This window comes from Centroberyx affinis, unplaced genomic scaffold, assembly GCF_046629955.1.
Source record: "Centroberyx affinis isolate AG114_WGS23_722 - 3 ecotype Tasmania unplaced genomic scaffold, CSIRO-AGI_Caff_v1 ptg000888l_1, whole genome shotgun sequence".
NCBI lineage: Eukaryota > Metazoa > Chordata > Actinopteri > Beryciformes > Berycidae > Centroberyx > Centroberyx affinis.
In genome coordinates this window covers 23893-49966 of record NW_027279477.1, presented here as the reverse complement: position 1 = coordinate 49966, position 26074 = coordinate 23893, and the positions used below count along the sequence as shown (strand labels likewise).

Sequence of the window (26074 nt, the reverse complement as noted above, 5' to 3'; positions counted from 1 at the left end):
AAATTATTTAAGAACAGTTCAAATATATATTGTAATAAAGCATTATCTTATCTTATCTTATCTTATCTTATCTTATAACACTGATCATGCAGAGTCAATGCATCAGCTCAGACAAACAGCATTATGAGTATAGTGCATTGGCATGGCTTGGCAACAAATCAAATGGAAATCTAGTCCACACTCTTGGACATGGTTTTCATAACTTTGCATGCAAGTATGCTAAGTCTCTATTTGCTTTTGTGTATGCTACATTGCAAACACTCTGAAAATCAATTAATTTCATCCCTTCTAATTTCATATTGAAGGAGGGAATATAAGGGGAATGGACCAAACAACTGAAGCATTGGACAATGTCATTCTGTCCTCTATAAAATTCCACAGACAGATAGTATTAGACAGCCTGTACCCCTCCTCCCTATAACAAATTTTTTTTAGATAGTTGCTACAAAAGTGCATATCATTTTCACTCAGCTTGCCCGGATAAGTAAGAGGTGGAAAATGATGAAAGGCTTCTCATGAAACTTATATAAACCTTAATATTTCTGATTCTATCCCCCATTTTGTTGTAATATAACCTACATCTTTCAAGACCAAACAGCACAATGTGTAGGGCTGGAGAGGATATGTCATAATTCCTTTCTGTCAGATGAACCGTCCTTATCATCATGGCAGCAGCCTGTCATAAACTTCCTGGTCACCAAAGAGAGCCGCAGCACAAGAACGTATTTTCAGACAATTTAAACTGAACTTGTAAGAGTTTGAGCTTGCCAGCAGTGGCACAGTTAATAATTGAAAGGTCACAATGTAGTTTTAGAACAGAACATTTTCCCTCATCTGCATCCGGTTGCCTCCGGTGATCTTTAAAGAAAAGGAAGATTAGCTACTTTGATATTCTAAGTTGCAAGGCAAGAAGTGATCATAAGCATACTTGAATTAATTTGAAATGCTTCATAATGTTCTAAAAATAGTTGGGTTGCTGAAATGTATGGCGTTATTTACACCAGAGGGAATGGATGTTTTTGGCTTTGAGAGTTGAAGTGTGTTTTATTTGAGTTGATTTGAATCAGGCACATGACACACACACACACACACACACACACACACACCGAGAGAGAGAGAGAGAGAGAGAGAGAGAGAGAGAGAGAGAGAGAGAGTTGGATTAGCATATGCAGATAATGCAGATTATCCAGTCACCACAATGGAGTAAATAAATTACATTCCATGACATACTGTATATTTCCATTGGCCTGGCTGACGTGTGTATATCTATGTTGCATGTAGATTGCTGTCTCTTTCTTTAGTCGTGCCAGTCCTTAATGTGTGCTGTCACACTCTGTTTGAGTTGGAGGTCAGGTGCAACAGGCAGGTCATTTCTCAGAGTTGATGTTTTACCCTGCTACAACTTTTACTCTACAACATAACTAATAAGCAAGTAAATGTCCTTCCTGTTTGTTTCCACCCTTGGAGTTATTAATGCTACATGAGATGAGAAGTCCATCTATTGTGAATGTGTCCCATAACAAACTAAATTCTACAAAATTTACGATTCTACTAAATTCAAAAAGCTTTTTGTTCTTTGTGGTAGCACATGCAACACATCTAAATTCAACCTTGTTTAGATTGTCAAACAAATTTATAAAATGTTCTTAAGCAGCCTCCATTTGCTTGTTTTGGAAGTTACAAATTCCAATTTCTTCCAATTTGATCTAATATAGAGAAGCATGTTTTCATTTGGCTGGAATAGATACAATAAACTCCATTATCTTCTTTTTTTCTCAACCCTTTTCTCTGTCTGTCTCAAAGGGTGTTCCTAAGCTCACTTGCAAGAAGTCCTTTGAGTGGCAGTGTCTTGTATAATCTTGGAAACCCTTTTCTGTGGGAGGAAGGGTGAGACCTAAAATGACAAGAATATCAGGGAGTTGTCTGGCTTCTTTCCCCGTGTACTGTCAGTGACCAATAGTATGATTAAGTCCATAAGACCACAAGGGATGACTAAAAGTACTCAAAGATGTGACTTTTAACAATGTGGGACAAAAATAAATGGGACAAAATCAAATTTAAGCAGGACATCATTCTCCTTGATTTAAATAAATGTTTGCTGACTCACAACTTACAATCAGTAGCACAGCAGTTAAACTGTAAATTCCTTTATGAATGGAAATTTTTATCTCTGGGTACAACTGTTTCAGGACCCAATTCCCTTACTCACAAAAGTCCAAAGAGCAGAAAGCGGCGCACAGGGAGGTGCAGGGAGAGGGGCTGGAGGACAGGGAGAGAGGGAGGGGGAGGGAGACCGAGAGGAGGGAGGGAAGCGGGAGACCAGCCTTTTGGATTTCTCATTAATTCAGTGTGGCCTTCCCTTTCACTTTTTGAAAGCCCGCCCCCTTACCATTATCAGCCCCAGCCTTATATATGCAGCCTGTTGCTGTTGTTTGTGAGTACACACACACATCACCACACGAGGACCACCGCAAGCCCACAGCCGGACAGCCACCATGAGAGAGTTCAAAAGCAAGGCGTTCTGGAGGGCCGTCCTGGCCGAGCTGGTCGGCATGACCCTCTTCATTTACCTCAGCATCTCCACAGCCATTGGGAACAAGAACAACAGTAACCCGGACCAGGAGGTGAAGGTCTCGCTGGCCTTCGGACTGGCCATCGCCACGCTGGCCCAGAGTTTAGGCCACATCAGTGGAGCCCACCTGAACCCTGCGGTCACCCTGGGCATGCTAGCCAGCTGCCAGATCAGCGTCTTCAAGGCCGTCATGTACATTGTGGCCCAGATGCTAGGCTCGGCCCTGGCCAGTGGCATTGTGTATGGAGCACGTCCAAGTACCACTGATGCACTGGGGGTCAATGCTGTAAGTGAAACTTTTCATATCATGGTTGTTGACAGATGATAGGAAGCTCTTTAATTTCCCACAGTGCCAAGAAATGTATTGGCTTGCAATGTGATAGAATGGTATGTATTTAAAGTGCATCTCTAGTCCAAGGTTTAGATGAAAAGTGAGGAGTTTGTGAAGATGCCTGCATTGAATTGATAAATATGAGTTGGCACTGTTTGTGTTGTGCTAGACTTATTCTATCATTGTTTCCTCTGCTGTCTTCTGGCAAATATTAGATGTAGCAGACTGGAGGTTGGTGTTGGCACTCCCAAAAACTAACTACACTTTTACTTTAAACTATCTGTAATGAATACCAACAGCTGTCTTCTTACCAAAAAGCTAGTGACTGACAAGGCATGACACCCACTTACTCTGGAGAAATTGTAATCCCTCATACACATTACAGTAGAGCCAAATCAATCAAAGTAATGTTGATCAAGTTTTCCACAAATGAAATATGAATGAATATGAATATGAAGCAATCTGGCACTTTAGAGTCTCTGCCAAATTGCGGTCAGACTTCTATGCCAAATTTAGAATTGTTGTGATGAGCCGAGTTCGGCTTGTTGCCAGCAGCTGCTAAATGGGAAGCGGTAGTGATGAGAAACATCCATCTAGCTGATGCAGAATGACAAACTGTTGTTGTTTTGGATCCCCCCCTCACTCTCACAGCTCAACGGTGTCACTCCCAGCCAAGGCGTGGGTATAGAGCTCCTGGCAACCTTCCAGCTAGTGCTGTGTGTCATTGCAGTTACTGATAAAAGGCGGCGTGATGTCACTGGCTCGGCCCCCCTGGCCATCGGCCTATCAGTCTGTCTGGGACACTTGGCAGCTGTAAGTAGAAGTTGCATCTTACAATCATCCCCTATGCAGTATCATGTTTACACTACAGCAGTATGAACCAGCAGTGGACACCGTGGAGCTCTCGGTGTCCACCTGCAAAAGAATCTCATGCATTTTTATTGTTTCGCCTTATACCTTTCACCCCTGCCGTAATATATTCCACCACCAGACCATGTAGCTGAAGATGTCTTCTCATGTTTGTCTCTTTGTTGCTGAGCACAGATCAGCTACACAGGCTGCGGCATCAACCCCGCTCGCTCCTTTGGTCCAGCTTTGATCATGAACGATTTCACAAACCACTGGGTAAGACAGAGAGGGGAGCACATGAGCTCTTACACTTTTCACATACCTCACATTTTTGTGTGTAGCTATTATATGTCATGCCTAAATAATTCAGTAACTTCATAACGGGCAAACAACTCCCTAACACACGTGGCCACCTTTATAGCTCAAAGTTAATCTATAATAGAGTTCCTATTGTTTTATTATTAGCCCATCTATTATTATCTCCCTGAGATAAACCATTGACGAAGGTAATATGAACTTCACTGGAATCTTTGTGTTATTTCATTGTGTGATGATGGTGACACAATTGATTTATGGACGCTTGCCCGTGATACATCCTGTTAGCTATCCAGGAATTGATCAGAGTTATCCATTGCAGGTGTACTGGGTGGGACCGATGTGCGGAGGCGTGGCCGCAGCTCTCATCTACGACTTCCTCCTCTCCCCCAAATTCGACGACTTCCCTGAGCGTATGAAGGTCCTGGTCAGCGGCCCGGTGGGAGACTACGACGTCAACGGAGCCAACGACGCTACAACTGTGGAGATGTCGTCAAAGTAGTACCGCTCAAGCACAGCCATGTAGTGTAACAGTACTTGTCTATACTCCTGTACAAAAAAACTATTGAATTTACTTTAGGATGTCAGCAATTTTGTGCTGTTTTTTGAAATACCAATGAGGATTTCTATTGTGGTAACGGGTCAGTTAGTGTCTCATTCTAATTCACTCATTTGTTTTTGACCGTACTCGATTTTCACCCAAACTGCCACTCAAGCGGACACATTGAGGTTGTGAGCATCTTGACAGGGCAGCTTTCTGATAAAATGATTTCCCATATCAGTATTCTATGTGGAGCCATTTTTATTTTTTTTTATTTTTTTTTGTATACATATTTCTAAGTGCCTGTATAACTTTTTATTTCTGATGGATAATATATTGCGTGTACACTCTTGGATTGTCTTTCACTTTTTTAAATAAAACACTTGTTGTTAACAGTTGTTGCTCTTGGCACTTTCCTGTTATGCAGTTTTCCATATAAACATAGATTATACAGTAGATTTTCCTGCTTTGTGCAGTCGGTGCTTATCTACAGCACAGAATCACAAACGTCTTGAAAATTATGACTATGAAAACAGAAAAAAAACAATACTATCAGAATACACGTGTTAGCTGACTAAAAAGAGAACATGTTCTGCCAAAGTGAAATCTCAGTTTCAGACTACAGCACATTGTAGTATTGAGGAATTGGTTTGTGTGCTTCCCAGAATGTTCATGTTTGGAATGTAGAGCTTCATCATCATCATCATCATCATCACATCACATCATTATCATCAGTACTTTCTCTCCAACGTCATGTTTCATCACTGTTGTTCCTTCCTGTCATTTCTCCAGCCTTCACTCTCCTATTGTGGCCTTTGCATCATCATGTTAATTTCTCATTCATTCATTTCATTCAATTCATTCCTACACATTTCCCTCCTACATTCTGCACCTCTCAAATAATGAATCATATCTACTCCAAGTACCTCCAAGTACCTTATCTCTGCCCAAGTATCTGTAGCTGTACTCAGAGATTTGAGTGGGCATATACACTATATATAGTCAAAACTGCATCATATGTTTAGTGCGGTGTTAAATGTTTACAAACAATCTCAGACAAATCCCCTGCAGATGGAAACAGTGATATGATGTGCCACTAGCTAGAAATTAAACAAAATTTAAAAAAAAAAACCATCCAGAAATATTTTGACATTTCCTTGATACAAAAATACAAAAGGATGTTCTCTACTCATTGGATGGATAACCATTATTACCAGAGTCAAAGGCAAAGGCGTTGGTTTGACAGGTTTCTCATTCTGACTACTGACAAAAAGACAAGAAGCAGCGTGACCCCTGTAACCTGCCTATTCTTTGACTCAGAAAAAGAGAATGGGAGGCTGGTTTCCTTGTCTGAATTCAAAAGGCCCCATTTCCCCCACAGCAGCGTATGACTGAGGCCAACTTCAGTGCAGCCAGCTCTGCATGACACCCACTCAAAATAGAATCAGTGGATTGAAAAATGTGAATGACATGTTGAAAGTGACCTGGAAAAACATGCAAATTTCCCTTTTTTATTGTAATTCACAGCAGATGCTGTCCTCCACATATCTAATGTCTCATGTATGTGCCCGGAATCAAGCCAAATTATTGAAAATGCATTGCATAATATTAAGATGCGTTGCAATCTTTTCTAATTCCTGGATCATTTGTAAGAGATGTTCAAAGTTTGTTACTAGAATTATAAATATACTAGTTTGCAGTTGGCTTTAAAATGCATTATATCATACAAAGTGCATGCAATCAACAGGTAGCTTATCAACCTTATACCGCATTGCAACTTCTTAGTGGAAAAAAGTGCTTTGAATCCCACACAACTCGACAAAGCGTGTTTATCTGCTGCCTAGAAGTTCTGGCATCTTGGTGAAAGTTTGTCTTTTTGCTTGTGCAGTGTCCTTCACAGCTCAACTGGTGGCCGAATGGAATGTGGCCACAGACTCAGAGCCTTTTAGCCACACCCATCTCATTATAATGTTGGAGCAATAAAAATATGAAATAGAAAGGAAGGAAAATACTAAAATAGGACAAAATAAGTAAATAGATTAAGGAATAAATGTGGGCATGATTTAATACAATAGCCTAAACAGACAAATATATCACTGCAAAAATAACTATAAAAATAAGAAAATATTAAAAATGATAAATTAAATAGTATATATATATCATTTATTTGTGTCCATTTAATTACTTTTTCCAAATGAATATAACTATTTATTTAATTTATTTAAATATATATATTTGATGCTGGATTATCCTATTTGAGATGCTGTCACACCATGGCCCCCACTTTATAGCATTGTTTTTGAAAAGTGATATAGAAATAAAGCTTGTTATTACGAGGACCATATCATCAGAAAATCTACATGTTTCAATAGTCTTAAATAGAATATGAATGAAATCGCAGATGCAGGATTCACTATCTAATGTAATAAGATTAGACAGAATAGGATTGAGATGAATGCATCAGTTCATATAATCATCTGACAAGTATAACCTTTACGTTTTTTATTTTCAAAAACTAGCGCAACTCACAAACGAAAAGCCTTTGCAGCAGGTCTGTGTGCATCATTCAATCCCTTCATCTAATTTAACATACCTTCCATCTGAAACGTTCTTAAGGATCATTCTGTGTTTACAATCCACCAGACACACACAAGACTGAAATAACAGTTTGGTCTATTGATGAATTTTGAGCAAAAAGGTAGCACCGCCTCCTGTTTGACTGGAAAAGTACTGAAGAGAACAGGAGACGACGTGGAGGTCGTTCCCACTGGTTGAAAACTCATATCTCTCAGCTGTTTCTAATTAGGCCTGATCCTTTAAAGCCACACACTTGCTGCACGCTGGTAACGTCGCTCACAATGGTGCAATTGGCTTGATGGTGGGGCCCAAATTCTGGAGAGGCCTATGTCACAGTCTTGGTATACCAATCCAACACTGCCCACAAACCGGTCTGTTCGCATAAAGCTGACATAATCTGAGCAGCCATGTCAGAAATCAAAACGTGGGCATTTTGGAGGGCAGTTCTGGCTGAGTTGCTAGGAATGACTATCTTTCTCTTCGTTGGCCTCTCAGCTGCGATAGGAAACAAACATAACTCTTACCCTGACCAGGAGGTGAAAGTGGCATTTGCATTTGGCTTGGCTATTGCTACATTAGCCCAGTGTATAGGTCACATCAGTGGCGCCCACCTGAATCCTGCCATCACCCTGGGTCTTCTGGTCGACTGCCAGATGAGTTTCCTCAGAGCTTTCTTCTACATTATAGCTCAGATTTTGGGAGCAATGGCTGGCAGTGGCATTGTATACGGTATCAGGCCAGAAACCACAGATTCACTTGGCGTTAACAAGGTAAGGTACAGTCTGTGTGAGTCTAATTTGCGGCGTAACGCTACATTATGTAATAAATGGTGTTTACTCAGCAGGCCTGAGATGAGTGGCATTTGGGGAATTGTCTTAAACTTGATCTTTTTTTTCATGTAAAATCCAGACACTCATTTAAAAGTTTTTGTCTTCTGATCTGAGACTCGCATTGGGTAACTGCTGACAATAAGTTGTTTTATTTAAATGCCAAATTTTAATTAAATATCATGTGTTTTGTAGCTGTCATGCAACAAACGCAGGCCTTCACTTATCGGGGAATGTGTTATTGATAAGATAAAAAGGTTGTGCTGTCCTCCTCAATAATTTGCTGAGCTCTGAATCAGTCAGGCAATTATCAGGCTGCTTTTTGTGTGGTGTACCTGCCTTTTTTTTTTTTTTAATAGCATGTGTAGTTCTAATTTAGGTTTGTGAAATTAAATTGAGCCTTGCTGCTCTAGCAGCTAATGCAGGAGCTGCAAAAGAGGGGTCTAGTTGTAACCTCTGCCTAGACATGCTATTAATTATGCAGATTCAATTGTTTGATCCAAGGAGTGGTTAAGGGACAGGGAGGAAGCTGAAGTGTTTTCCTGTTCTCTATTGTAGCTGAATGGGATCAGCCCAGGTCAAGGTTTTGGTGTGGAATTCCTGCTCACACTCCAGCTGGTATTGTGTGTTATAGCCGTCACTGATAAAAGACGTGATGTCAGTGGGTTTGCACCTTTGAGTATTGGACTGTCCGTTGGGCTGGGACACCTTGCAGGGGTGAGTAAATCAAGTCATTTTTTCCCCTCATTAGTTTGGTAGATGGTTTATCCAGCTTGTTGTGGCCCGATACAATGGATTGGCATTAACATGAGCTGACTTCAGCTCATTATCACCTATTGCTGATGTGCAGCCAGAGAAGGCATCAAGTGGTCTTTTCCTCTGGCATTGTTCATAGATAAGCTACACGGGATGTGGGATCAACCCAGCTCGATCCTTTGGGCCTGCACTTATTCAAGAGTCTTTTGATGATCATTGGGTATGTAATGTGAGCTAGAAGCTATTAAGTCAAATTTTTGCAAAAATTCCTGAGTCATTCCTATTGAAATGATGGGAGAGTGTCTGTTTGACTATATTTTTCAGGTGTACTGGGCAGCACCAATGAGCGCCGGGCTGGTGGCTCCTCTGCTGTATGATTATCTGCTGCTGCCCAGAGACGAGCCCTTCAGTGAACGAGCCAGAGTCCTGTGCTGCTGTGGCCCGGATCTGGAAAGTCAACTTCAAGAGCCACTTCTGGATGGAGAGTGGGAAAAGGAGCGAGCTTGAGGAGAAACACTTCCAAATAATACTTTTTTGTATCAAATAAAACCCATTTCAAGATTCAGAGTTGTATCCTCTGATCTCTGTAGATACTGAAGTGTGTCACTCAGGGTTTGGGTCAATTCATAAAAAATAATAATAATAATAAACTTTATTTGTATAGCACCTTTCATGCAAGAAATGCAGCTCAAAGTGCTTTACAACAAAGAAATTACATGCGCCAAGTGCTTCACATAAAATTGATAAGAATAGTGAAAATAAGATAAAGATGAGAATAGAATACATAGAATGCATCTTCACATGAAAATAGACATAGAATGAGCATAAAAACAGGGATAGAATGCCATAATTAATGTAAAATAAGATGGAGAATAAAACCCACTTGATAATAATAGTAAAAATGAGGAATGCATAACATAAGATGGAAAATAAAGTCCACTGAATAATAATAAAAATAAAGTTAAAAAATAGAGTACATAGAATGCATAAAATCAAGTAAAATACAACATTTTAAAAGAAGTGCAGCAGTGCAAAAAAGAGTTTCAGGCCTGTATCAGGAAAGTCACAGCTAGTTAAAGGCTAAAGTGAAGAGATATGTTTTTAGCTTTCTTTTAAAAATATTTAGTGAGCTGGCTTCCCTGATATCTATAGGCAGTGTGTTCCATAGCTTTGGGGCATAATTGGCAAGTAGTGAACAAGGGAGTTAGCAATGTAGCTTGGTCCTACCCCATTAAGGGCTTTGTATATAAGGAGGAGGACCTTAAAATCAATTCTAAATGTTACAGGAAGCCAGTGTAGAGCAGCTAAAACTGGGCTAATGTGCTCTCTCCTCTTGGTTCTGGTTAATAGCCGAGCTGCAGAGTTTTGAATAAGCTGAAGTCTCTCATTGGTTTTTTATTCGGGAGACCAGTAAAAAGTGCGTTACAGTAATCGAGTCGGCTTGAAATAAAGGCATGAATCAGTTTTTCAGCATCTTTTTGATTTATAAATGGTCGTACTATAGCTATGTTTCTAAGGTGGAAAAATGATGTTTTCGTCACCTTGTTAATGTGGGGCTTGAAGCTTAGATCTGAATCTAGGATAACACCAAGACTTGTAACCACAGATTTAATCCAGGGAGTCAATGTTCCCGGATTATTAATCAGCATTTCCCTTTTTGTTTTAGGGCCGACTAGTAGGATTTCAGTTTTGTCCTCGTTTAACTTTAAAAATGTTTTGCTCATCCATTTATTTATTGCCAAAAGACAGGGAGTAATGGAGTTTATAGCTGCAGCATCATTTGGTTCAGCAGAGATGTACAGTTGCATGTCATCCGCATTACTATGGAAACATACATTGTGGTCTCTAATGATCTAATGTCACCAAGTGGCAGCATGTATAGTGAGAATAATAATGGACCAAGGCAGCTCCCTTGCGCAACCCCAAATCAGATGTCATGTTTCTCAGACACATGATCTGAGACAAGACTGAAGTAAAACTTTCTCCCTTTGATGTATGTTTTGAACCAGTTTAACACATAGTCAGAAAATGAACACAGTCAATAAATGAACTCATCTCAGTGAGGAATTGGAAATTGAAAAAAATACAGGAAACTCATATCTGAAATTATGTACATTATATTAATACTGAGTATCATAAAATGTTAAGGTACCTTTCAAGTGGTATTTGATGCATATGTAATACATACATTGATTGAATGTATGTATAGTATTTTTCCTGTCATTCCATTTCAATTACAGTTCTGTTTCTTTAGAGCTGGGTGCAAGTCCAACTCCAGGAATTGAATTGAGTTTACCATGCATTCTCAAGTCATGGATGGCCTCAACTGGTGTCACCACAAATTGTGTAAAACCTCTTTTTCCTGTTTCATCTCTTCTCTCCTCCCCTCTGCACAAACCTCTTCACTATAAATACTGAACAGCCTGCATGTTGTAAAGCTACACAGCAGTCAAATGTGAAGCAGAGATGACAGAATTAAAAAACTGGACGTTTTGGCGGGCTGTTTTTGCAGAGTTTGTCGGTATGCTGCTGTTCATATACATTGGTATATCTGCCATCATCGGAAACCTGGGTAATAGCGCTTTTGAGTTGAAGGTCTCGCTGGCCTTTGCGCTGGCCATCGCCACACTGGCACAGAGTTTGGGTCACATCAGCGGAGCCCACCTGAACCCTGCGATCACCTTGGGTCTGCTGGTCAGCTGCCAGATCAGCATCCTCAGATGTGTGTTCTACATCCTGGCTCAGATGCTCGGGGCCGTTGCAGCCAGTGCCATCGTGTATGGACTCAAGCCACAGAGCATTGAATCCATGGGTGTTAACAAGGTAAGGGGCATCCGTGTCTGATTTGACATCTATCTTGACAATGGGTGATAATTGGAACATTTTAATACAGTGCCATTCAATCCTTCAGCAATTAGCTGCAAGCTGAAGTTCATTTGTCTTTTTTTACAGCTAAATAAAGTGACTGTGGGACAAGGCTTTGTCATCGAGTTCCTTGCCACCCTTCAGCTGGTTCTGTGTGTGATAGCGGTGACTGATAAGAGGCGCCAAGATGTTACCGGCTCTGCGCCTCTGGCTATCGGCCTGTCGGTGGGGCTTGGGCACTTTGCAGCTGTAAGTGAAAGATAATACTTCTATTCAGCCAAATCTGGAGTTTCTTTTTGAGTGGCAGTAAAAAGGAATACTTTAACTGCTACTGCAAGTTTAAGCAAATAAACTGAAGACAAGAGAAATTAAATTACATTTCAGATAACCTCAAGGATGTAATCGTCAAAGTATTGTAAGTATTAATGTGGGGGACATCTGCTTATGTGAAAGAACTCGTGGTGAAGGCTATCGCTTCAACTGAAATAAGTATGAACTTACAAGGGTTAATCTAAATTAATTATGTTTTTTTTATTAATATTTTCATTATTAATCCACAATCCAAAGAGTCCAAACCACATAACAAAGGTTAATACAAATTTTAAAAAAGCATACACCTAAGCATATCTAAAAATAATTAAACATTCTGATAGTACACTCATGTGTCCCTATCTGCTTATAACTAATGTATTATCAATTATACCTTTAAACCCATCTATTGTCCTGTCCAGTGCTGAATAAAGTATATATTCAACTATAAATGCAATATATGTACAAAATGTCAAACCTCCTGAAAGCTCACTTCTATACATGTACCCAAAGATGACTTGACATGACGTTTATTTTGATTTTAAAGTGTCTTCACTCATGATCACGCATATACCCGTCTACATGTAGATATTTGCCCTTGCGTGATCAATATTGATCATCTGTACATGAACGGTCCCACAAGGATTCTGTTGTGAGAGGTTATCATCTCCCTCAGGTGAATTGAGACTCTCCATACCTGTTTATATTTATATATCACCACCTCAAAGATGTCTAGATGCCCTAAGACTAAGACAAATACAAATACGTACTGTAGCACTGCCATTTGCCTGTGGAAAAAACTCACAGGCTCACAAAAAAGCACAATCTCATTTACGAAAGAAGGTCCAATTCTATTTCTCATTATTGACTCCCATTGCCCCCTTTTTCATAAAGGAGGTAGATTATAGAGCCTCATCTATCTCCCCCATTTACTCCCACACCTAACCCTTGTTTCAATTAAGTTAAATGACTTTTTCTCACATTCAGCTATCTTCCCTATAGTTCAGTCACATAAGGTGGGGCCATCAACATCTTCCACCCTCTCACTGTAATTTGTTTGCCTATCATAATAACAGTCTGTATCCAATTTGCTTTAGAATATACAGAGTAGAATGGAACTCAAAATCAATACCTATAATCTCTGAAATATGGGAATGAACATTAGCCCAGAAATTCCTGGATTTGTAGACATGACCAGAGTGTGTGAACCAGTTTGTCATCTTCCTGACATCTCTAGCAAGTGGGAATATCTTTTACACCCTATCTTAAAAATCTAGATGGAATCCAATAAAAGTGATTTTTAAACTGTATCTGATCTCTATATCCCTAGAAACCTTGTTGCATCATCCCTCATATTTTATCCCACTCCTTCTCCACAAATAACAAGCCTAAGTCACGCTCCCAGATTGTTTTCAAGGCGGAGGCAGTCTCTAAACAGTATAGAGTAATAGACACTTCACGCCCCACACCAAAAAGGCTAAACACTTTCATCAATATTTCAATACCTTGAGGGCAATTTTAAGAGGAACCAGAAGTAGCTATGAGAAGGTGTCCTAAATGTCCTAAATTGTTCTTTTCTCAAAACTCAAATTTCTGCACCTTCTTCTGCATGTAAACGTCATTTTATTTTTTTGTTTTTGATGCAAGAACAGCATGCACAAGTGCACTGCCTGGCCTGTACGTGTATAGGCTTACAATATATTCCTATAGTGCTGACATGAAATATTCAATTAAAATAATTTCCTGATGAGAATGATAAACTCGGTGTCTTGCCATTTACAGATCAGTTTCACTGGATGTGGTATCAATCCTGCTCGCTCCTTCGGGCCAGCTTTGATAGCTGGCAGCTTTCAGGACCACTGGGTAATCTTAACTTTTTTCAAAAGATTTCGAAGCTTTTTTTTCCTTACAGCCCTACATGTTATGCATTTTAAATTTGTGAATGAAAGAAAGAAATATATCCAATCTCTACTTTGATTGCAGGTGTACTGGCTCGGGCCGATGTGCGGAGGCATAGCAGCAGCTCTTATCTACGATTTCCTTCTGTATCCACGGACACATGACTTCAGCGTGTGCAAGAACGTCCTGCTTAATGGTCCAGAAGCTGAAAACAATTTGCCTGAACTGATTCAAGAAGGCAACAGCAGCCCAGGGCCAAGTCAGTGGCCAAAACACTGAATAAAATCAAGCATGTTTACTTTTCAATTTTTGGCAGAAGTTGAGCCCAGACATGCAGTAAAAATGTTGGTAATTGTTCAAATTTTATCAGTTTGCTGGTGAGTTTTTTTTTATTTATTTTTTTTATATTCTTTAACTGTTTAACTGTGTTTCTTTGCTTTTTATAAGAGAATCTTTTGTAATAAAGACCTTGATTCATCTGTTTTCAGTTTTTACATGTGACATACATTTCAAATGCACAATGGAAAGTAAGGTAAACATTGTATTATGCACAGTCTCCAGAATAACCTATTGTGTGAGTTTGGATCCTGATGACCTTGACTTTATAATGCATCACATAGATTATTCTATTCAAGATGTTTGGCGACAGTCCCAAACATCTCACAGCAGTAAAACAACACAAGGATGTGAATCAGGTAATTGCACATAAAAACACTATACATTTTCCTGAAGAAAAGGAGTTTGATTAGAGAAGATGTGGACACTGGGATTTCCTGTTTGGCAGTATCACAAGTATGTTCTTTCTTCATCTACGCACATGGCCCCTCTCACATCCCGTTTTATGGCTTATGGGTATTTAATGGTCCCCACACCCTGGGCTAATCATTGAATAACCATCAAATGACTTTAAACTCCACAGCCAAACCTTTCTCAACAGAAACCGTATAGTCTGAGGGAAATCCATCTCAGGCCCTTTAAATAGATGTAGGTTATTCTTAGCTGAGCCGCCAATCAGTGGCAGGATAACCGCTGTAGTTGGATGCACATCCCCTCATTGAGCATTTCTATTATTCTGCTCTGTGTGAGATTATCATTACCAAATGTAGAGGGGAACAAGGTGTACATTTTGTGATATTCTCAAGTCCAACTTCCGTTCACTGCCACACACCCAGGCGGGTGGAATTCATTTCAGCACTGATGGAAAATCACTCTGATATGTATCACACGTAACAAATTTAAGTGCAACAATATGCATAAACACAATAGACAGCGAAAGAGTAGCATCAACATAACAACGAAGTGCTAATGGTGAGAGTTTGGACAGCCTGAGGGAAGAAGCTAAAGATCTGTAGAGTCTGCCAGAGGAAAGGAGCTGAAAGAGGGGGTGAACTGAGTGGGAGGGCATCCAGGATTATTTTCTCTGCTTGCCTGATAATGCATATGGTACATTCTGTATATATATAGAACAGGTAACTGTCTTCCATCACTTTTTGAGAACCCAGAAACTCAAGTCAGGGATGCACGCATGTCAACATATTTCATTACGTTTATTAGCAATGCCTCAAAGAAAAATATATATATGTATACTTGATCATCCTCTATAACTTCCCTCCCTTCTATCTGCTTTACGTTATCCCAGGTGCATAATTCTGTCAGTTTGTCATAAGACCGTTGCAAATTTAAAGTCGACTCGAGCGGTGAGGTTTAAGCTGTACTGCACTGTTAACATTAGCGATGTAGGAGAGCTGCGCTGATGAGTTTCCCTCTTTTATATGACATGACGCCTCTTCAGCTGATATTCTCCACGGCCGGTCATGTGACAGACCTATCTAACATCTACTTCCTTTGTATGCTTAACCTCAGAGGTCAAAGCATTGTGTTTAGCTCTTGTTTTGAAGTTTGTCCTCAACAACATGGACAATGCTCTTTTTGTTGTCCCCCAGTCATTTGTCTCCCGAGTCTCTCTCATCCAATTATTTGGCTCTCATGTTGAGCTTGATTATTTGATTACAAGGCATGGGAGAGTGTTCAGTGGGCTTTTCATTACGTTTATCTAGAGAAAAGAAACAACTGTGAATGGAGCTGCAGGCTTCACCTGGTTTGAACTTATTTTTACCAAGTGGCAAGTTCAATATTTAACTGTAATATTCAACCCTTTAATTTTGGCCACTCCTCTGAGTTTAGTGATTACCCTCAGTTTCTGTGATGGCAAATCAGTGTACTTTATTCGCACTTTAAAAATCAATAGTACTACGTTAAAGGGACATGCACTGGCTGCCATAAAGCCCAGTAGGACTCGTCTTTAACTGTAACTCTAACTTGTCTTTAACCCCACTCCCCCGACTCGACCCCTCTCCACATTCACCCTGCTGACTGGTGTTGAGTCCTTATCTGCAACCCCCCAGAGTTACTCACCACCCTCACTCCCTTTCTGCTTTTCGTCAGTTTTTGGCACAGCTTCAATAACCGCTGTGTCAGATGGGAGGGGGCCGTGGTCAGATATGTAGTGAGCGGTTTAAAAAAAAAAAAAAAAAAAAAAAAAAAAAGAACTGGCTGTTAACTTGGGCCAGATTATCATCGCAAGCTAAGAAAGAACTCTGTGTACGAGAAACAAGGTGCCAATCAAAACTGCAGGGCAAAACAGTTCTTGCTTCCCTCTTTGTTGACCACTGACCACACAGACATAATGAAAACGATCCCTCAGCTGTTTCTGGCTGACACTCCTGGCCTTCGTTTTCACAGCTTCACGGTTTTTTTTGAACATCAGCACAACACCTTCAGGTTCAGTTCACAGCCTGTGCAACTGCATAACTGTAAACACTTGTAAGAGGGCGTGGAAGGTGAATTGTCCCGGGGTGAGAGCAATTTCAGAGGTCCTGACCTGTGAAACTACTGGTGAAAGCCTTAATGGAACACAGATCAACTTATTCACAATGTTCAGATTGGTTCTATCAAAGTTAATGATTAATGTCACAGTGTAATGCCCTGCTGGATCTAATGTGCCGAACGACATTGTTTGAAGACTAGATCCTATCAGAGAATCCAAGCCATGCAGATCAGTAGAGTCACACTGTTTAACAGCATGCACACATCACATGGGAATTGCACTCACAAACATCAGACACAGACGCACATAAAAACACACACAGACACACAGTAATGAGCTTCTGTTGACTCACATAAATCCTATACCCATACCCACTGAATGCCAAAAATTAACCTTAGCCCTGTCCCTCGCCTGACCCAAACCCTATAACCCCTAACTTAAAGTTAATGACACATCCCACAGGCCATTAACTGACCGACAATTATGTGGTTTGGAGACCTGGAAGCAAAGCTAACTGTCCACATTGAACCATACCATAGATCATTATGAGGATGTAATGGAAATAAACTTAAAACCAAGGAGAAATACATGGAGCCAACGCACCATTAAAATACAATACTAGGTATAGCTGCATGTGCATTCATTCTGTAAAATGCTATAGGGATCTCTGCCAGGAAACGGTTGGTTTCAGGTTTATATAACCTCAAGTAGCTCCACAGAACTTGTGCCACACAGTGAGGGTTTGTGTGTGTGTGGATGCAACAACAGCATATGATTTGACAGCTTCAACTAGACATGCTATAGGTTATGTAGTGTCCATGTATAGTGTACAACACTGCCATCATCTGGCTCACATTGGATTACATTGAGTTGAGATAGATAGAAAAATGCATGATGGAAAAATGTGCTGGGATAGTGTCATGTTTGTGGGTTTTTAGTCTTGTTTACTTACTTTGGAAAAAGTGAAAAGGTAAAGGCAAAGGCAAAAATGCAAAAAATGTTTGTCTGAGTAAGACCTTGGGGTCGAAACGTTGCATTGCATTAAATAAAGTATTAAGAAATGAGCTCTAATCCTGTGTGCGGATAATCCTTTTTTGAACCACTTTTCATGACTCTTTTATCCAGCACCTGGCATACCTCTAGGCCTACTACTTTTTTTTTTTTAAGAAAAGTTTACTTTCTCGTAGTGAAAGTCTGTGGTTTGACTACATCAGCAAAGAACAAGAACATTGGATGATTCGGGTTAATTAATTTATCCCTATTTTTGAATGTAAGTTAACAGAATCTTGCAACCGCCAAATTGAGGGGAGGTAACGGAAAATTAATACCACGAGTTGTGTAACGGATTACTGCTCCCAGGGAGTAATACGTAATGCAAGATTACTTATGAACTGAGTAACGAGTAATGCAGTAACGAACCTAGCAACAGTTGTTTCTACCAGTAACGTTAGTTGGTTACCGTGTAACAAACAGTAACAAACAGTAACAAACACTCTGCTCCTGAACGCGCCCCTAGCCGGAGTAACCGGAAGTAGTTCAGCAGTCTCTCAGGTCATATTGTTGTGCAAAGATGTCGCCGTCCTTATTTAATTTTGTCGACGCTAAAGACAAATTTACGGTGAGAAAATTACTGAATTGTCTAAAGTATTTAAAATGTTGGTTATTGTGTAGTTTATTTTGCGATGAATACCGTAGATGGCGGGCTAGTTACTGCTTACTTCTGTCCGTATTTGCTATCATAGTTAGCAAGTGTTAGCTACCCAATAGGTTAGCCTAGCTCAGCTTCCAATGCTGCATTTTCTCCCACTTGAAATGCTCTCGCCTTCCCTCTTTCTCTCACACACAGGCATCGGCCACAAATGCTTTGGCTGTAAAAACCAGCAAACCTTTGATAAATGCTTTCAACCAGATCCCTGGAAAGTAAGTAGCTTCTGTACATATTGTTCAGAATATAATGTAGCTTAGCAATTCACGCAACCTCACGTCAAAATTCACCTCACCCGTCTATGACTTGTCTGCCTGTCTTTTACAGTGAGGCGGAAAAGAAAACTACACTTGACCAAGCTTTGAGGGGCGTCCTCGGTGATCAGATTGTAAGTAAATGAGCGCTCATCTACCTTGAATTGGCCCTTAGTCTTACACATACACATACACATGGCAAGTTAACATACCCAGATTGTTGTTGCCGTATGAGAGTCTGAAATTGCTCCGTGTCTTTCTTTGCAGGTTGAACAGAAGGCAAGCTGCGATGAGTACCTGGCTCTCATCTACCTTAGCATTGATGCAGTTACAGAGGGTAGGTAGCTCACTCGGTTGTCTTAAGGCAGTCAATAATGCAATCACCAACTATATGAAATTCCCATTGCAATCATTAACATCCAATTTCAGTATCCTCTGCACATATGCTTTGGTTTCTCTGGATTTCATAGAGTAGTTATACTGATTCCCCCCCCCCCCCCTCCTCTCCATGCAGGTATCTGCTCTGCTACAACTCCTTTCCTTCTGCTGGGAGACGTGCTGGACTGCCTTCCTCTTGACCAGTGTGACAAGATATTCTCTTTTGTTGAGGAGAATGTCTCCACCTGGAAGTCGGTAAGTAAGCTTTCCCTTACAGCCCCTTAGTAAAACCACTTGTCTTTGTCCAGCATACTCTAAATCATTAACACATTTCTGTAGGTGTCTTTTGTTTGATCATCATACCACATGTTTATGCTTCTTTTCTTTCTCTCAGAACTCCTTTTACACTGCTGGGAAGAACTACTTGTTGAGGATGTGTAACGGTAAGGATAGTACCTGTTTATAGTAGTTAACACACAAGACTTCATAAAAGGTTTAAAAGGCATATGACACATCTATGTCACACCTCTCCATCTCTGCAGATCTCTTGAGGAGGCTGTCCAAATCCCAGAATACGGTATTCTGTGGGCGAATCCAGCTTTTCCTGGCCCGCCTCTTCCCTCTGTCTGAGAAATCAGGTGAGAAGACTTTTTGTGTATGTTGTCTATGATTTAACAAAATAAAAACACAATGCCATATATTTTTCAATACTAAGGACTGGGAGGGACATGAGCTTGATCTCCTTAATATAATATTTGGCTCTTTGGCAGGCCTCAGTGTCAGTATAATGAAACCAGTGGTTCAGGTTCAAACGTTATTACCGATCAGAAAAATAAGATAATTTTTGAATATCCGTTGGTGATTTCTATATGGTGTGAGCTGGGCACATGCAAATCTTGACCAAGTTTTGATGTGCTACCAGGTTGTTGTTTGAAAACCCATTTGCTTTGCCTGGATCCAGGCAACCAGTCTCTCTGACTGATATCTCTTACTTGCAGAGTCCATGAGTGGCTGCAGGAAAAAAAAAACATTAAATGATGAGGCCTTGGTTTACCAGATTGAGGGCACAAGATGCCGTTGTGTGTTTACAAGATAGACCTGCTGCCCTCGATTTGATTAATTTTACTGCTCAAGTACATATCGTTCCCTCATTTTAATTATTTTGTATGCATGAATTCATAATTCATCCAAACAAATTTATGAATGTACCCATCTCGCTTCAAGAGCAAGTTTCAAACTGATTTTACCCACTTGACGTAATTAGTTTAATTTAGTTTATTGCATTGATTTTTGTAGTTTAATTTGGCCACAAAAAAATCGGGATGAGTTATCCAGGCAATGCCTACTGACAGCGCTTGTAATGCAAGGCATCATTGTCAGTTTGAATGTGTAGCCACAATGTTCCTTAACCGTGTTTTTTTTATTCTTACCCTTCATGCATGTATCGCTATTTTGTGTTTGTTCCAGGTCTCAATCTGCAGAGTCAGTTCAATCTGGACAACATCACAGTATTCAACAAAAATGAACAAGAAAGTACTCTTGGACAGAAGGTAAAGGGCTAAGGCATAGTGATGATTGTAAGGAACTTAATCTAGATTTTTCAGTCAAACTGTATCTGTTGGTTCAATCTGTTGTAGCACACAGAAGAAAAGGAAGAGGGTATGGAGGTAGAGGAGGGAGAAATGGGAGAGGAGGACGCACCTGCACCATGGTAAGTGACACAACAACGGTCATGCTCTAAAATGTACAACAAGGCTTGTCCATGCTTCTTGATATAAATTACACTTAGGCATGTCCCAATTTCATGTTCTCCAAGTTTATTTCCACTGAATCAAATTTTACTTTCAGTTCCATTCCAATCGACTACAACTTGTACAGAAAGTTCTGGACGCTGCAGGACTACTTCAGAAACCCAGTGCAGTGTTACGATAAATTCTCTTGGATGACATTCCTCAAGGTAACGCACCTCAACATTTATTCAGACAGAGTTTCATGTTTTGCTGTTCAGTTCTTTATCAGATACCCTTGCTCGTCACCTTTGATCACCTCTACACCTGTCACATCATCGTTACAAGTACCACAGTAGATGCTGAAAAATAATATCACTGCGCCAATGTAAGCTAAGCTCCTGTTTGTCCTGTCCAGTACTCAGATGAGACCTTGGCAGTATTCAAGAGCTACAAGCTGGATGACATGCAGGCGTCTAAGAGGAAGCTGGAGGAGCTGAGAACATCTGGAGGAGAACACGTCTACTTCGCCAAGTTCCTCACAAGTGAGAAGGTGAGAAAAATCGTTTGTGTTTTTTCCAAAGAACAATTGGCATTCCAGTACTCCTATATTTTTTCAGCACTGAAACAGCTTTTTGATATATTTGTTAAATTATTTTCCAAGACGCTCAAATAATGCTCAAATGTCAGGACAATACAGTATCCACAACCTTCACTTAGTAAAGTGGGGTTCTTAACCTCCACACCGCCTCTTGAAATGGATACCTTTTTGCTTAAATGTGTTTATTTTTTAATGCTTAAATTGCATCTTTATTAAATATGTCCAGTAGTGCTTATGAGTAAAGAAGCATAAATCATTGCTGTTTTTCATTGCTCTTTTTTCGTCTCCAGCTGATGGACTTGCAGCTCAGCGACAGCAACTTCAGGCGGCACATCCTCCTGCAGTACCTCATCCTCTTCCAGTACCTGAAGGGCCAAGTCAAGTTCAAAAGGTGAAGCCTTTGACCCTGTAGTACAGCAAACAAACGTTCAAGCCATATCTGTCCAAATTAACAGGAACAGAGGAATTGTAATCCATTAAATCGCCAATTATTGGAAGTTCATATTCGGTATCTCTTTGTCTTCTTACAGCTCCAGCTGCGTTTTGAATGATGACCAGACTACGTGGATTGAAGACACAACCAAATTGGTTTACCAGGTCAGACCTCAGTCTCATTAACATAGATCACACATACTGGTAGCTGTTGTAATCCATAAAAATTAGTTTCTCACTTACTTTCTATTAACTTGTCTGTTTAGGTGTGAAGATTAACTAATTCTGATAAGTGTGTCTTTAATGATCCGATTGATTTTCAGTGTTAAGAAGAATGCTCTTATACTCTCACCACATGTCAGGGTCTTTGCAAGTCCTGAAAAAGTCTTAAGATGTCCTAAATTATATTATCTAACCTTGAGGCCTTTAAAGATCTTGGATTGAACTGGGTATAGGTTGAATCACTATTGTATGGTATCAATCGCCAATAGAGAGTAGTAAAACAGACATTTATTTATATGAAAAAGTTGCAGATTATTATTTTAGGTCTTATAGTATTAGAGGTCTTAAAAATCATGTTTCTGGTGAGAAATCAGCCTAGTCATGCAGACTTAGAAAAGCTTGAGTTCTATCAGAAGGTTTCATTTTCACATCCATTTCACCTGTTAAATTTGTGTTACATTCCACTCTAACTGGCATTAAAAAGGGCTTTGATTTAACATGATGGAGCTTGTAGACACCCTGCTGATCAGTTGCACACAGTCTGTCAATCTGTCTTGCGGAAGAATTGGAATGAAATGGGTAAAATAGTTTGTAAAAGGTTTGTAAAAAAACGGGTTGTAATTAATCAAGGCTTGGGTAGGACTAGAATGGGCCTTTGTGAGCTGTACAGTTTGTTTTGGGTTTTCTCCTTTTCTACACTGTTGTGCTGGTGATTTGGCTGGTTCTACTATATACACACACACACACACAAACAAACACCGGAGCCACTCCACTGCCGCTCTCTCCTTTGCAATGATTCACTGTTGTATCTGACAAACGTTTGAACATAGAAGATTGGCTATTGCTAACTTCTGACCTTTTTTCATGATGTAAAATGTCTTATTTTATTAGAGCCTTTAGGATGCTGAGAAGGATGATTACATTTGACAGTTTGAGAGGTGAACTTGCACTTGTCAACCATAAATTATATGCTTCATCCCACGTATGCCTCCATTGACCCCTTAGGATCTTTTCTATAAGAGGAGATGCACTATAATGAATTGAACTGAATCCAGTTCTTGTCACAAGTACAAATAATGTACGTAATTGAAATGTTAAATTTATAAATAAATATGCATGGAGCAACTAATAATGTAATAACTGCCAAATAAAGCATTTTGCATAATATCAAAACACAGGTAAACCGAATCCGTTTCAGTTTACCTCTCTGTGAATCATGTCAAAAGCATTTTTTTTTTCGATGCAAATGGTGTTGGTCCAACAGGGAGAAAAGCAAACCTTAATTTCTCTGTAACTGTTCCCTTGTAGCTGCTGAGAGAGATCCCTCCTGATGGAGACAAGTTTGCCACCATGGTTGAGGTAAGCGATGTTACCATGAATGGTGGTGTTAATTAATAAACGGGTATCCTTTTTGTACATATTCACATTCACACATTTATTTTTGGAATCCTCCTATGTACACTCAGGGTTTGGGCTTGTTATGTTTAAAGCAAGTTGATGAACTGGTTTTGAATATACAAAATCAACACATTTACATAGTCAGCGTAATCATGAAGTTGACAAATCATTGCAGCCCTAATTTAGTGACTTCAAGACTTCTTGACCACAGCAATCTCTCTCATCTTTCACAGCATATCCTCAACACAGAGGAGAACTGGAACGCTTGGAAAAATGAGGGATGCCCAAGCTTTGTGAAAGAGAGGTATGGAAAGATAATGATGTTACAGTGATGGCAAATCACTCCTCTTGATTCAATATGGTGGTTCAGCTGGGACCAGGGTACCAATGAGACATTTTGCCTGACTTTCTCTCTCTCTCACAGGACGGTAGATGACAAACCCAAGAGGCCCACCAGGAAAAGACAAGCTCCAGAAGACTTCCTGGGAAAAGGCCCGGACCGCAAGATCTTCATGGGAAAGTAAGCAGTCTTATAGCAGGCTGGGCAACATGTAGTGATTAGGGAGACTGTCAATGAACCAGAAGGCCCAGGTTGAAGCCCCAGTGAGAGTAAGCATCCACCCTACTGAAGTATCCTCGAGTACAGTTGTGAAACTCGCTATCGGGAGGCAAGCGGAGAGACATTTTTCTCCCTTAGAGATCAAAAGAGTTTAAATACATTAGGATTGCTGAGCAACAGCCCATGAACAAACTCCTGTAGCATGATCTCTTTTGTGTTTTCTCATAGTGACGAGCTGACCAGACTGTGGAACCTGAACCATGACAACATGGAGGCCTGCAAGTCAGACAGCAGGTCAGTGTTTCAGAAAAGCGTTGCATGTGGTTAATAAGCCAACTTATCGCCTACCGCAATTGTGTTCACCTTTTCTCAATCAGAATAATTTTTTTTACATGTCGACTTCTTCCATCTTAGGGAGTTCATGCCATCTCTGGACGAATTCTTTGCGGAGGCGATTGAACAGGCTGACCCAGCTAATATGGTGGAGGACGAGTACAAGTATGTGTGCATTATAACTGACTCAGTGCTATAAAACTCAACATCTCCTTCTGTCCTAATGCACTTTTGAAAGTCCAAGATGCACCCAAGTCACGTCAATCCCAATTTACCTCCCAGTGACTAATAAATATCTATCTATATCTGTTGCTTTCCCTCCCTTCCTGTGAATCTGCGCAGAGTTGTGCGGAACTCAAACTACGGCTGGCGTGCTCTGAGGCTGCTGTCCAGGAGGAGTCCGCACTTCTTTCAGCCAACCAACCAGAAGTTCAAGAGCCTGGCAGACTACCTGGACAGCATGGTTAGCAAACTGGCCAAAGAACTGCCGGTGAGCAAAACCTGTTTGATTCAGGCTAAACCTAGGGCTGGGTGATAATTCAATATTATCGTTTATCGTCTTTCAATGGAATCATATCGTGATGATATGAAGATATTTTAATATCGTGACACACATTTCTGCTGTCTAAATTGATGACAAGCAAATTTTACTTAAAAACTCTCATAAAATGAGGTATGGTAGGAATATTATTTGAATATTTTTGTTTTGTTTGACATCACACCTAACATTACCATTCGGTTCAATGAGATGAACATTAATTTGATTATCTAACGTGATTTTGCATACATGAACCATATGGTGATATATATTGATATCGAGAAAAATCCTTATGATTATTGTGATATTGATTTCAACCATGTCGCCCAGCCCTAGCTAAACCTGCTGATGTGTTCATTGAATTTTCTATTCCAAGAACAGCATTACTCGGTACGAGACCTCAGTATATAGAGACAGCACAATGCACAGAAATCCTGCTGACTAAACCCACTAATATTGTTTGCGGTTCCCTACATGTAGAAGGACATCCCCTCTGAAGAGATCAAGACAGGAGAGGAGGATGATGACGACAATGGAGACAATCTTCTCAAAGAGAGCAATGACAGTGAGTTCCAATGGTCACTTTCTCATTTGACATGATACCTCTTGATCATCTGTCCCTCCCCCGTTTGTCCACTCACTTTCTGTCCCTGTTTTATTTTAGTTTTTTTAAGATTAACTTTGGATCAAGAGTCTGGCAACCGTTTCAAACCAGACAGAGAAAAGTGGTAATTATTCATACACTCATTATTGTGTCTTTGATCCAGGTCCGAGCATGCAGAGCAAGCTGGTGACGAACCAGCAGATGGATGACATAGCAGCCAAACTGGGTGCCCAGTGGAAGACCCTGGCTGGGCAGCTGGAGATGAAGGCTGCGGACATGCGGGAGATTGAGACGGATAGTGAAGACGTTGATATGCAGGCCAAGCTGCTGCTTGTGGCCTGGCAGGACAGAGAGGGAACACAGGCCACCGTGGAGAACCTGGTCTCCGCCCTCAGTGCTGCAGGATTCTCCCAGATCGCCGACAACCTCAATGAGGCATAAAGTAGATCACCAGTTACCTGAATATTCTTTTTAATATTACCTTGTGTCAACGCTGTTTTTGTCCCAAAAATTTTGGAAACTGAAAATTTTGTATGTTGTATAGAAGCCAAAGTGAATTTTTCTTTTTCACTGTAGGAAATTCAATAAAGATTGTTTTTCTAATAAACACTTTCTTGTTACACATCCATTCAGTGTGTCCACAAGCTCACATTAA

The 26074-nt window shown here is 40.2% G+C and overlaps 4 protein-coding genes across 4 annotated transcripts; all 4 read left to right on the top strand.

Annotated features, from left to right (window-relative positions):
* The first annotated feature begins 2412 nt into the window (after window positions 1-2412).
* LOC139645627 (aquaporin-1-like) lies at window positions 2413-5001 on the top strand. The gene is given in 5 exon segments (XM_071521406.1): window positions 2413-2491; window positions 2494-2858; window positions 3555-3716; window positions 3948-4028; window positions 4390-5001. Coding segments are annotated over 5 exon segments (867 nt in total). The 3' UTR covers window positions 4570-5001.
* A 2591-nt stretch (window positions 5002-7592) lies between these two features.
* LOC139645633 (aquaporin-1-like) lies at window positions 7593-9275 on the top strand. Its single transcript, XM_071521413.1, has 4 exons — window positions 7593-7955; window positions 8571-8729; window positions 8908-8988; window positions 9093-9275. The coding sequence occupies exons 1-4, from the start codon at window positions 7593-7595 to the stop codon at window positions 9273-9275; spliced, it is 786 nt and encodes a 261-aa protein (XP_071377514.1).
* A 1942-nt stretch (window positions 9276-11217) lies between these two features.
* LOC139645636 (aquaporin FA-CHIP-like) lies at window positions 11218-14308 on the top strand. The gene is made up of 4 exons (XM_071521417.1): window positions 11218-11591; window positions 11721-11882; window positions 13725-13805; window positions 13926-14308. The coding sequence occupies exons 1-4, from the start codon at window positions 11235-11237 to the stop codon at window positions 14118-14120; spliced, it is 795 nt and encodes a 264-aa protein (XP_071377518.1). The 5' UTR covers window positions 11218-11234; the 3' UTR covers window positions 14121-14308.
* A 3899-nt stretch (window positions 14309-18207) lies between these two features.
* Window positions 18208-26003, top strand: thoc1 (THO complex 1). Its single transcript, XM_071521435.1, has 21 exons — window positions 18208-18286; window positions 18515-18588; window positions 18701-18761; window positions 18895-18964; window positions 19142-19260; window positions 19400-19448; window positions 19548-19643; window positions 20473-20555; window positions 20643-20716; window positions 20854-20962; window positions 21151-21285; window positions 21624-21724; window positions 21864-21930; window positions 23296-23346; window positions 23619-23689; window positions 23810-23905; window positions 24173-24238; window positions 24359-24442; window positions 24620-24767; window positions 25296-25380; window positions 25583-26003. The coding sequence occupies exons 1-21, from the start codon at window positions 18239-18241 to the stop codon at window positions 25858-25860; spliced, it is 1965 nt and encodes a 654-aa protein (XP_071377536.1). The 5' UTR covers window positions 18208-18238; the 3' UTR covers window positions 25861-26003.
* Window positions 26004-26074: the final 71 nt, after the last annotated feature.